Raw genomic sequence first — 12,070 nt, 5'->3', positions numbered from 1 at the left:
TGTAAAACTTTGGCTACAGAAAACCTGTCTGTGAAGAAAAAAATATTATAAAAGTCCCACCAATCAGAAAATGGATAGGATGAAGGTCTTTGCTATTCATCTCACATCATTGACTCTTTGGCTGTTTGGAAATCAATAAAATTTTCTGTTTGAGTGAAATACAAATGATGTAAAATAAACATGAATCCCATACAGTTGACTATTTACCATACAAGTACAAACTGATTGTCTTTTTTGCTTATGAAAATTTTTCAGAAATATGAAGAGAGAATGTCTGCAGATGTAGTTTAAAGCAAAGAGGTTTATTTGAAGCAGCACGCTATGCTAACTTGGTATGTTGTCAGATGCAAATGAATCTGCACCGACGTGAATTGTGTGCACTGCAGTGGATGTTGTTGTTCATTAAAAACTGCCGAAAGAGACTCCTATTTACTGTATTTTAAGGTATGAATGGAATGCAAAAGGAGATATAACAAGCAGTCAGACTGTAAACGGACTGGGGAACCGTCACTGTGAATGAGTCCTGATGATCCCTCATGACAGGAAGAGCTTGTCGAATGTCTGCCGTAGAAATGGTCATTGTCAGTGCTTTGTGTGGCTTTCAAATAAGACTGGAAGTTATAAAGAGCCCCTTTCTGTGAGTTTTTGTCTGCATGCTTCTCCGTTCCACGTCTCCTTCGCATCTACCCAAAGGCCGTAACCTGCTTGCTTTCTCTTCATTTTCACCCATGTTTGGTTCAGCTGTTTCAGGAGGGACACTCGAACCCGGGTCGAGGCTGCTGAAGGAGCTTTAGCTCTCTAAATATTCTCCCTTTATTTTCATGCTGCATTCATGCTTTGAATGGTTTGGCGGGAGCGGATTGGGATGCCGCTTTCCAGTGTAAATACTTAATCAGCTTGCTGACTATTTATTCAGTGGATTTTTTTTTGTTTTCTTCTGAGCTTTAGAATTTCAGACCATTAATCATTCACTCACATTCACCCCATCACTTCTTTCCCTTATACCGCATTTACATTTTTATTCTCTCCAACCCCTTCTCTCTCTCTCTCTCTCAGATGTGCATTGCTTTTTCTTGTTTGATCACCCCCTCATGTAGGCGACCGCATTGCCGTGGAGCCTGTTAGAGGCCCCTGGCTGAGTTGTTAAGACCTGCTTTTGATTTCGGGGGCTCTTCAGAGCTTCTGTAAAAACACACCAGACTTTTAAGGGGGGGGGGGGGCACAGCTAAAGTCGAAGGGCAGCTCAGTTTGACCTCCAGTGCGGTGGAGGACACAACCAGGCAGGGGGAGATTGATCGGTGGAAGGAACAGCCTCCTCGTTGTGCGTGTACAGTTTGTCCCTGTGTCTGTGAGCTCAGTCCTTATAGCCGGTTCTGTTCAGGGTGTTTACCTTGTGCTATTTGGGCCTATTGAGCCTGTCCCCATCAATGCAGCTAGCTAGATGATGGACATTTATGGAATTAGGGTATTAGTGTAGAGATATGTGTCTGTATCTCCCTCACTCTCATTTGCTGAAGGTTTTAATAAACAAAAGCGGCAGCATTTTAGGCGTATATCAGTACGTTGTACACTTAAGGGGTGAGGGAGGTATTTAGTAACGTATAATAGTTAATAAAACTGGTCTTGTAAACTGTGTAAATTTCCTTAAAAAGTACCTGAAATGCTACCAGCTACTCAGCTCAGTGAAAAGTAAATTTTAAATGGTTATTGTATTTTTTATTTTTTTGTCCATTTTGGATGTAAACAGCAGTATAATACGAGTATTAAAATGTGGATTTTAAAACATTTTAATTCATCATCGTGGATTTTTACCTTTTTTAACTAAAACATTTTATGTGTATAAAGAAAAATAAAATAATATTGCATGTACAATGTGTGTGAAGTTGCCTTGCATTGTGTTTTCATGGAGTATCCATACCAGGATAGGGGGCGGAGATTAGCACCGATGTGAAGCTGCAGTCATACAGCCGGAGTTCACTCCCAAAGACACAGTTTGAGCCACACTGCCATCTACTGGCTCCATAATGAGAATAAGACCTGAATCAGTCAACAAACATTTTATTATGATTATAATATTGAAATGAATATGGCGACACTGTGGCTAGTAACACAGATGCCATCTCTGACCGTTAATTTTCCCATAAATGACAGATATACTCCTTAATCACACAGTACCAGCATCATGGTTCTCAGGGAATGATGTTTCAACATTAGGCTTTATAATGGCAGTCCTGCCTGTATGTAGTGAGCTTCAATACAAAGGGATACGGAGAGCGCTGTGCCATATGAACATAAAGTTATGTTTCACAAGTAATGTGGTAATATAGTGGCTTGGATTGGCACACGCTAATACGTTAATTATATGTACATTTGCTCGAACGAGCATAGTGATTTGGAAAGGTTTCACCCAGAAAAATCTATGAAAGCTCAAAATGTACCTGTTTTATTGTGGGTAGGTTTGCAAAAACGCAAGCTGGATGGCAAATGACGAATGGACAACTGTACGGAAGAGTCACTTAGTACGATATCAGTCCATTACTATGCCTGCGAATGAGGAGAGACTGGGGCAGCAAGCCGACCAATGGCATGTCCAGGTGGGCCGGTTCAAAGTGAGGGGGGGGGAGTGTCTGCAGAATAAGAGCATCCGCGACAGTGTGCCGGGACACCAACGGGCGCTGCCTTCTTCCGGCCGAACAGGAAGAAGCCGAGACCGGCGCCGGCGGCCAGAGCCGTGCAGAGGTAGCCATTGTAGCTCATAAAGAGCAGCATGAGGAGCTGGCTGAGCACCACCTGGGTGATGTGCAGCGTGGCCTGCAGCAGGTGACACAGGCTGAACATCTGCTGGCTTGGGGAAGAGGACAGAGAGGAGAATGACACTGCATTGCTCCACTGCTGCATGCAGTGACACTGCCAGTCTTTCACTGGATTTTATCCTTGCCAATTGAGTGGTTTGTCCCTTTTGCTGGGGAAGGGATATAAGCGATGTGACTGAGGCCTCTCCTCTCCATGTGTGCTCCTACCCAAGCAGGAATCAGGCTAATGAATTACATTATGTGCAGTTTTTCATACCCCCTCCAGGCGCAAGTCTATGAGAACCAGACATCTGATTGGCATTCTGACCTTTACTGTGTATTGAATCACATGTGCAAATCCGAGCAGCCGCTCTCATAAAATACAAGCAGAATACACAAGACGTGAAACTGTGTATAAAACAGCAGTCGGCCCCCGACCGTGAGCCAGGCCTGCTTACCTAGCCGACGGCTGCATTTCTGTCTGCACGCTCCCATCAGGCATAGGGACAGCTCCGGTGTCAGGACCCGGTCCGGTCTGTCTCCCATGCAGCAGAACCTCACAGCCAGCCTTCAGCCCCTCAAAGAAAACGGCCAGCAGAAACACAGCGATGCAGGCCAGGGTTGTCTCTGCGGCAAATACCGAACGCAGGGCTGTGTCGGTCTCGTGCCGAAGGTCGGTAGAGATCAGACATCAGGCCCAATTCTGGCTAAAGCTACAGAACAGGAAATGGAGGGAAGAGCTAAGGAGTAGACTGGCAAACCTGCAGGTGAATTGAGGATGAGGCCAGGGAATAGGAGCTGAAGGGCACGGCAGTCCAGGTGGAAAGTCATCTGGCGCCGAGAGGGAGGAGCAGGAGTCATAGCAGGCTGCAGATGCTTCTGCTTCTGAAAGCCCGGCTTTGAGTTAGTGTACGTACCCGGGAGCCATTTAAAGAAATACTGAATGCAAACATTCATTTATTTACTAATTTATGTTTTTGTTTCATATGAAACACGAAGCGATGTAAGGGGCATAGAGAGTAGAGTTGCAAAATTCTGGGAATTTTCAAAGTTGGGAATTTTCCATGGGTGTTAATGGGAAAAAACTGGAAATTTGGAAAATTGCAGGTTAACCTATAACATAAAACCTAATTGCAGTAGAAAAAAACATCTTGACAGCACTAATAATTATTTCATTATGTAACAAAGTGATTGTAAGTATTTACAGTATGTGTGCGTAAAAGCAACCCAAAATAAGCATCCACAGCAGGACACCTTTGCTTCTCGTGGAGTTCCACAGAGTTCAATATTTATAAAATTCCCTAGCTTAACTTTCCATGGAAAGTTTCTGGAATGTTTTCAGAAATTTTTCGCCGCATTGCAACCCTACTTCCATGGAAAGTTTCTGGAAATTTACTGGAAATGTTCTACCCATTTGTAACCCTAGTAGAGAGACAGTCTTTTAAGCTGCTATTTCAAACTACTGTGCATCATCTAAAACCTGTAACTACAACCAATATCATTATAAAAAATTCCACAAAGTGGTCTCTGTCCTCATTCGTGGAAAGGCTCATTTTTACAGTTTCACATATTTACAATTCAGGAACACACATAGATAAGTACACACAAACATAACAATGGAACTAAATGTATAGCACAGAAAGGACACTTCAATTTTATGCTGTAATGAGTCAATTAATTTATGACATGACAATGAATATAGACATGCTAAAATTAACTTAAGTTAATTAACTTTTGAGTCACCGACCATTAGATTGTGGCTCTGGGTGACATTACTGAGGTAACTTCTGTGAATACCAGAATTGGAGAATTTTGCAGAGGAGGAGATGGTGGTGTGGTGATCATTGAAGTGCTGTGACGTGTCCATCTTACCCTGACAAGACAGAGAGGATGGCAGAGAATCAGAAGAAATGATGATGGGTGTCAGCAGCAGCATGTCGAAGGAACTGGACTGCAAGTGCATGAGATTAGTCATTCGTCCTGACTGAAGATAACACTGCGGATAGACTGGGCATTACAAGGCACTAAACAGACCGCTTATGTTTATGGAGAGAAGAAGCAAACATCCCCCCATTGAAAGTAGGTTATGTATAAACCTGCTGTCTGCAATCTAGCCTTTGCTGCACAAAAAAAACTCTTTTTCGAAAATTTTCCGAAAGCAGACTGGACACTGATCCAATTTGGGAAAATACCACAATCTAACAGAGACAGAAAAATGCAGTGATGACCTGAACTTATGCAATTACCCAACCTCCTCTGGGGAGGAAAACAGCCCCTGTGAGGAAAGGACATAAATCAGGGCTCCTTTTGGTCCTGTGTGGGGTCAGCGACTGCCTCAGGGGGCTCGGACAGCAGACGGATTAGGAGTGATGGATTACACACACAACTGGTGATGAAACCTGGGAGAAGCTCACCAAACAGCACTGACACATGGAAGGAGGTTGTTACTGGAGATGAAAGAACATGGAAGATGAAATTACTCAATACACCCTGGCAGTAATATAGGTTGACAGTAAAATTTGAGCAAATTACAGGATGGGACAGACCCCCTGTGATCCTGACTACGTTAGGTTAGAAGATGGATGGATGGGTGATCGAGAAGTATATTAACTGAAATAGTTATTAACAAACAAATGAATCGGTTCACAACGTTAAGGAAACGGTGTCAAGCTTGAAACAATAAAAAGAGAATAAAGCTTTTCACCAAGAGAGCAGTTGATGAAGGACTCCTATCCAAACAGTAGTGTACGGGAATAATTTGACCAGCTCTGTATTTTCATGTGTTAATTTTTTATATTTTGACTTATTTTCAGATATTATTTAAAACCACTAAAACAGTGCAAATGCAGAGCGTGAAACCGGGTTTGCTAATTATTATGCACGATGTCAAAGGGTCAAACACAGGCACCTACCTGAACGAGCAAAAGTGTCCCACTTTCATTTGCATTTACCCGCGGCCGGCAAAGTTCTCAGAGGTTAAACATGTAAAAACAACGTAACAGACAGTGATGGGTTTACACACACACACACACACGTACAGATATATAAACTTCAAATAAACCACTTGACTATTACAGTGGCATTGATGTGATACATTCCAATGGACACTCATACATCAATTTAACAGACGCATAATTATTATCACAGCAACGGTGTGGTTGGGATTGTTCGTTCTGCTTGACCAGCGCCCACTCATTATAAACAGATTAGCTACAAACAGAATGGCTTTGAATAAAAAGCAGTTCTCACCTCTGATTCGGATCTGATCTCATACGGCTTCTCTCACAGATGCGTATAAGTAGCAGTTCAGGGTGTGATACGAAGACTCCGCCGTGCTGCGCGGACAGCCTGGTAAAGTGCCACTGCAATGTCTCATTATTGATTTAATTTCTGCCCTTAATTTGGCTGTGATCTCAGCGCAGAAGCCCGTGTTTAAGCTGCCTCAAGCATTTCTCCCGATCATTGGCCTGTCTGTCTGCCGCCCGGCGTTCGCTGTCCGACGCCCTTCTTCCCTCCCTCCTCATGCTCGGCCTTCAGAGATGCGCAAACCCTAATCGAATTCCCAGGAAAAATATATCTATATTAGCCAATCAGTGTAAAAATCAAGGCTTCGTGAATGTGCTGTTTGAAATGTCATAAGGTTAACAAATTATCATTAAACTAAATGTATTTCGTTTAAAAAGTAATGATATATAACACACAACCCTTTATTATTTCATGGTTTGTTGAACAGGATGCTTCAAAAGTATTTTTCATTTTATATTATATATACTTTGTGTATATATACCTTTTAAAAGTTAAACTGATTAGAATTCAAAGTTCTTGTTTTGATAATGTAAGGCATTATAATAATATCAAATGTTACATAACCCAATACAGGGCAGGGGCTGTAAGCTGTGAGGGGGGCCCCGAGGCCGGGCGATCACTTCGTACACAGCAACGACAAATCTGCTTCATCTGTGTATTGCTTTTTACAAAAGTGAAAATGAGGGTTTTGTATTTAGTAAATTATCTTTGTTGATGGGCGGCATGGTGGTGCAGTGGTTAGCACTGTTGCGCGACACCTCTGGGACTCGGGTTCGAGTCTACGCCTGGGTTACATGTGTGTGGAGTTTGCATGTTCTCCCCATGTCGTCGTGGGGTTTCCTCCGGGTACTCCGGTTTCCCCCACAGTCCAAAAACATGCTGAGGCTAATTGGAGTTGCTAAATTGCCCGTAGGAATGCATGTGTGAGTGACTGGTGTGTGAGTGTGCCCTGCAATGGGCTGGCCCCCCATCCTGGGCTGTTCCCTGCCTCGTGCCCATTGCTTCCGGGATAAGCTCCGGACCCCCCGCGACCCAGTAGGATAAGCGGTTTGGAAAATGGATGGATGGATCTTTGTTGATATCATCAACTTACACTTTACAGTAAAATAAAGGTAATAAACTTTACCTTGCCAGGGGAGGGGGAGTTGGAGGGCCCCAGAGTCCCTTTAATCACTTCTGCCTATTCCAAATCATTAAATTGAAGTCATTGAAGGAAATGCTTAGTTTTGCCTGATGGACCCTCCTGTTGCGTGTGCGCCACCTACCGGTGGTTCTTGCTCAAAACGGGGTCTAGCCTTTAGGGAGCAAAGGCCTGTTTTATGAGTCATTTATCTTCATATTTCCATATTATACCTGCTTAATTTCATTTTAGATATTCACAGCTGGCCCCATGATACCGATCAGCACTAGTTCCATTATTGTGAAAAGTCACTAAAAATACTGTATTCCTGATCATGTAATACCGTGGAACAGTATGGAATGTATGACTGGGGCTGATTACACTTTAATATGATGGTTCACTTGTTATGACCAATACAAAACCAAAAGTGTTTAACAGGAGAACTTGACCGGAACCTTGATCTGACTGACTTTCCTCTGCACCTCCTGCATTGCATTTTGACCATCAGTCCGTATCCTGCTTTAACCGTGAAGGCAGCTCCTCGAGGGACATTAGGCGATCCTCTGCGGGAACCTGCGCCGAGCCCTCGCCTCCTCCTCTGTCCAGGAGGAATCCCCGGATGCCGAGGGAGCGCGCGGCCAGGTAGTCGTTGATGTAGCTGTCCCCAACGTGCGCCACGCTGGCAGCTGGCAACCGGCACTTCTGCAGAGCCTTCCGGAAGATATCTGGGTTGGGTTTGGCCACTCCGGCTCCTTCTGAGGTCACCACAAAGGAGAAGTAGGGCAGAAGCCCATATCCGCGCAAAATGCCTTCCAGGCGGAGGTCAAAGTTGGACACGACTCCCAGCTGCAGGCCCAGAGAGGCGCATCTCTGCAGGGTCCGTTCAGAGTCACCGAACACCTGAAGGAAACACGGTCATTTCACCATGTCACCTACTGGTTACGTCTCTGTAGTTTAATTCCACTTTTTAATCACTTTTTAAGCAGAGTCTAAACGTGTCTTACTAATTTATAATTATTTCTTTTAAGCATTTGTAGAAATATGAATTGCAGGCATCCTGCCTGCCTGATGCCTCTTGAGGGGTTTCATACAACAGACAAAGCATGTTTAGTTTAACTGAATTAAGCTGCTGAGATGGGCAGCGCCACCTGCTGTCTCTCACCTCCCAGTTTTCCGGTCTGCTGAAGCCATGGTACAGATTGTGCGCTAACCTGTCCAGGAGGACTTCGTCCCGCACCCCGCACTGTAAAAATGTGTCTCGTACCACCCGAGCCCACCAGGCTTGCCCTCCAAGCCCCTGGGCTATGCCGTAGTTGGGGTAAAGGGCAGATTGCTGCCTGTATGCTCGATGGAAGGCGGTTTCCACCTCGGCAGGAGACAGGGTTAAGCCGGCTCGCGTAGCCTCCTCGCAGTACTGCTGTCCCACTGACCTGCGTACACGCAGCAAAGTGTCCTTCACGTCCCACAACACCAGACGCACTGCCTTGGACATTGCCACCCCTTAAAATGACAGAGTAAGCAAAAAGGACCTCACTGATTTGCATGCTGTTATTTGTTCTGTGTCTTCGGTGTGGTTACGCGTAAGTATTCCGACGTATACAAACGCCCTAAATTTTGGGAAGTTATATAATAAAACATTACCAAACACGTAAATGTCATTTCTCTGCTAATCAAATGTATTAAATCATGCTAAATAAACTACACCTGCTGACCCTTTAATATGCCGTTCAGTTTTACTGCAAGGCGAACTTCAGATGTCATCGCTGACGCGGTGAAACACCCCAAATAAAGCTCACATTTCACTACACTGTACCTGAGCTCCTGAGAAATCTGCTGCTCGCCTTTTAATTTTCTATATTTGCTTCCTGCATTCTTCAGGGACGTGCAGCTCTGGATATACGAACCTGATTAATAAGATCGGTCTATTTTGATTTCTTAATACCTGTGTCCATTCACTTAAGAGTTAAGATTACAAATAAACTTCTTCAACCAAATATGTGTGTGTGCATGTGGAAAAACTCCCCCTGGAAACAACTGGTAAAAAACAAAGGTTCTGCTTTTTACAGCAATACATTTTTTATTTTTTTCTCTCGCGCGAATCACAATAGGGTATTCATGCGGTAGTTTTGTGCTGAAATAAAAAATCTAATCGTAATTTTCCTGTTACGCAAGGATTTTGAGTGACACGCAATAGAACTTTACGCTGTAGGTATATTTGAAGTATTTTCCATAATGGAAATGACTCCTGTAAAAGGCAGAAGTGTGTGATTTTCTGCTGTGCTGAAGATCAGGAGTATTTCTCTTAAGGGTCCACCAACTGATCACCAATGGGCAGGGAGCTGGGTGTCTGGGACAAAGCAGGATCCTGTCATAGCGTACTATACCATGTAAATTGGCAAAATAGACTTACAGTACTTTGGCCCATAAAGAAGGTCTTAAAATGTTCGGAAATATTTTTTTCCCAAAATTAAACTTTGATATACCTATAAATTACTTAATAAAGAATTAGTTTTCCCAAAAGTATTTTATTGATAAAGATTAACGAGGTACATGGAACGCAGTCAATATATTGCATACAAAATGGAAAATCCTGTGCGGGGTAAAAATACGGATATGTAAAAGAAAAGAAGAAGAAAATTACAGATTTTGAAAGTCACTTATAATCTTGTTTGTATTCTGTGCTTTCTTGTTTTTGGACTTTTGTATAGCATACACCACCAGTCAAAAGTTTTCGCACACACTGAGATTTTATACATTAACATTTACTAAAAATACACTCAATAGTTTTTGCTAACAAAGGAATTTACAGTATGTTCACCATTTTAGAACCTTTATTATCAAGAAAATATCATATCTTTGATTCATCAAAGTAACCTCTGGCAGTTATTATAACCGCGGAGAAAATTCGAGACATTCTTTCTACAAGGGACATGGTCTGTTTCATGACCATTTTTCAACTCCCCACAAAGATTTATGAATGCAATAAAAAAAACTAAAAGTGTTGTATTTTGTTTGTTTACTTAACATAATTAAGGTTAGGACTGGCTAGGGGTTAAGGTCGTCGTGTAGGGATTAGTGATTTCCCCATATAAATGAGTGGACTGCTTAAGTCCCCACAAAGATATAATTACAAACTTGTATGTGGGGGTGTGTGTGTCTGTATTGTTTGAACAATATATTATTGTTTGAACTCTTTAAAAACCACGATTTTAGTTATTATTTTTAGTATTGATCCGTTTTGTTTTATGGATATGAAGCTTTCCTAGCAGTAATAGTAACTGAATAACATACAGTGACGTGTTTTGTTCCACGTCATTCTGTGTAAAATATAAAATTACACCAAATACGCTAATTATTACAAAGTTTATTAACTTGTCTTTAATACAGTTTTGCGAATAAATAAGCAGGAGAAAAACACGCGTAATATATTACCGTTTGAATCCCACAAAAAGTACGCGTGTTAAATCTTTTAAACCCGTTTCACCGGGTAAATTTTGTGTAACTTTTTACATGATACTTCATAACTATATTACTGATGCAGTACTTTTTTTGAATAATCCATGTTTTTTTCCATTGAACATATCATCAAATAAGGATGCAAAAAAAGCTCACTGCAGGGAATTTAACATAGCAAAGAATATCTCCAATAACTTTATTAACTTTATCTTTCACTATATCCCTGTTCCTATAGTAAAGATGTGTTGAAATATGTGACATAGATACAAATCAGACAAACAGGAAATCCTCAAAAGGTATAATATACCACTGTGAATTTCATCAAATACCACAGCACATTCCTTAGGCTTAATAAGCAACTGAAAATTTTCGCGAATTTCAGTATATGTTAATAAATGACCCTCTGAATTCAACAACTGCATGACCAGAAGGATTCCGTGTTCAAACGAAGAATGATTTGTTTTTCAATTATATATTAATAAGGAATTATACTATCAATATAGCTTGAAATGGCGTCATTCAGAAACTATGGGTTTATATGTATGATTTACAAACATGTGACAATGCAGAGATACATATGTGCATATCTGAAATTAGCATAAAAAGTACACCCTCTATTTGTTCTGTGACAAAATCTTTGCTGACTTATACTACTTATACTTTCAGCTGCCTTTAAAATCATTGTCTTAAATGGTCTGTTTTGTTGAGCGGCCAGGTTAGAATGAAAACTCGGAGCTTCGGATGTGTAAATACAAGCATAATCCAAAATCTCAGTAGGCGGCAGTATGTACATTCTATTTGCGATGTTGTTGGTAGGAGCAGGCCTGGGGGTACCCGATTCGGACATCACTACGCACGCGATCTCGGACGCAGCCTCGGTACCATAAAACTATTGAAAAAGTGCAGCGAGGGCTTCTGGATAGCGAGGCTACAGCAGTTCTTTCCTTGGATTTCCTAAATGCACGGAAATAGGTTACAGTCTTCATCATATCTGGAGTAAATCATATTCAAAAAGTTATGAATGAAGTATTAGTTAAAACTATCAAGAACTATTAAGAATACAGTTACCCCCATACGTAATGATTTGTTGAGGAAGTTTGTATCACTGCATTTGCATTGTCACATGTTCGTAAATGATGCATTAGGTTGGGATTTCACATCCTGTCACTGCTGGTGTGAACCATGTTCTCCGCACTTCATGCAAACTCCACTCAGTCGAAAAATATGCAGTTAGTTAGTAAATGGCTGGAAGATAGAGAGATAGTTTTCTAGATAACAGAACCCCACCAATTTTTCCACATACATATATTTAGTATAGGCGACAGTGATGTTTTAGACAGAGGACTGTAAAAATAAACTGGTGATCTGTCAAAAAAATTTAAAACAACACAGCAAG

General features: G+C 41.8%; 2 protein-coding genes across 17 annotated transcripts; both read right to left on the bottom strand.

The window, feature by feature from the left end:
* Nucleotides 1-2,042: 2,042 nt before the first annotated feature.
* On the bottom strand, nt 2,043-7,260 carry LOC125723972 (high affinity copper uptake protein 1-like). Of its 15 annotated transcripts, none has more exons than XM_049000790.1 (6): nt 5,705-7,260; nt 5,207-5,239; nt 4,540-4,665; nt 3,554-3,677; nt 3,251-3,419; nt 2,043-2,845 (listed from the first exon to the last, which is right to left on the bottom strand). In XM_049000790.1, exons 2-6 carry the CDS (start codon nt 5,222-5,224, stop codon nt 2,605-2,607), a joined length of 678 nt encoding a protein of 225 aa, XP_048856747.1. In that variant the 5' UTR covers nt 5,225-5,239; nt 5,705-7,260; the 3' UTR covers nt 2,043-2,604. The 15 variants fall into 15 exon arrangements, with proteins under 15 accessions (XP_048856747.1, XP_048856754.1, XP_048856770.1 ...); XM_049000797.1 differs by having other exon boundaries at nt 4,590-4,665; XM_049000813.1 differs by having other exon boundaries at nt 3,554-3,671; nt 4,590-4,665.
* A 367-nt stretch (nt 7,261-7,627) lies between these two features.
* On the bottom strand, nt 7,628-9,242 carry hdhd3 (haloacid dehalogenase-like hydrolase domain containing 3). 2 transcript variants are annotated; one of them, XM_049000776.1, is made up of 3 exons: nt 9,123-9,242; nt 8,381-8,718; nt 7,628-8,118 (listed from the first exon to the last, which is right to left on the bottom strand). In XM_049000776.1, the coding sequence occupies exons 2-3, from the start codon at nt 8,708-8,710 to the stop codon at nt 7,723-7,725; spliced, it is 726 nt and encodes a 241-aa protein (XP_048856733.1). In that variant the 5' UTR covers nt 8,711-8,718; nt 9,123-9,242; the 3' UTR covers nt 7,628-7,722. The 2 variants fall into 2 exon arrangements, with proteins under 2 accessions (XP_048856733.1, XP_048856722.1); XM_049000765.1 differs by having other exon boundaries at nt 9,032-9,236.
* Nucleotides 9,243-12,070: the final 2,828 nt, after the last annotated feature.

Source organism: Brienomyrus brachyistius, chromosome 2, assembly GCF_023856365.1.
Source record: "Brienomyrus brachyistius isolate T26 chromosome 2, BBRACH_0.4, whole genome shotgun sequence".
NCBI classification, from domain to species: domain Eukaryota; kingdom Metazoa; phylum Chordata; class Actinopteri; order Osteoglossiformes; family Mormyridae; genus Brienomyrus; species Brienomyrus brachyistius.
This window is presented reverse-complemented; position numbering and strand designations above follow the sequence as displayed.

Bases quoted from the DNA above. Each gene is read 5' to 3' on its own strand.
- LOC125723972 (XM_049000790.1), bottom strand. The intron at 3,678-4,539 runs GTCGGTGACTCA...CCGGGCTTTCAG, and splicing joins CCCAGAGCCACAATCTAATG to AAGCAGAAGCATCTGCAGCC. The intron at 2,846-3,250 runs GTAAGCAGGCCT...CTCTTCCCCAAG, and splicing joins GAAATGCAGCCGTCGGCTAG to CCAGCAGATGTTCAGCCTGT.
- hdhd3 (XM_049000776.1), bottom strand. From the start codon at position 8,710: ATGTCCAAGGCAGTGCGTCTGGTGTTGTGGGACGTGAAGGACACTTTG. The intron at 8,119-8,380 runs GTGAGAGACAGC...TGTTTCCTTCAG, and splicing joins GCAGACCGGAAAACTGGGAG to GTGTTCGGTGACTCTGAACG.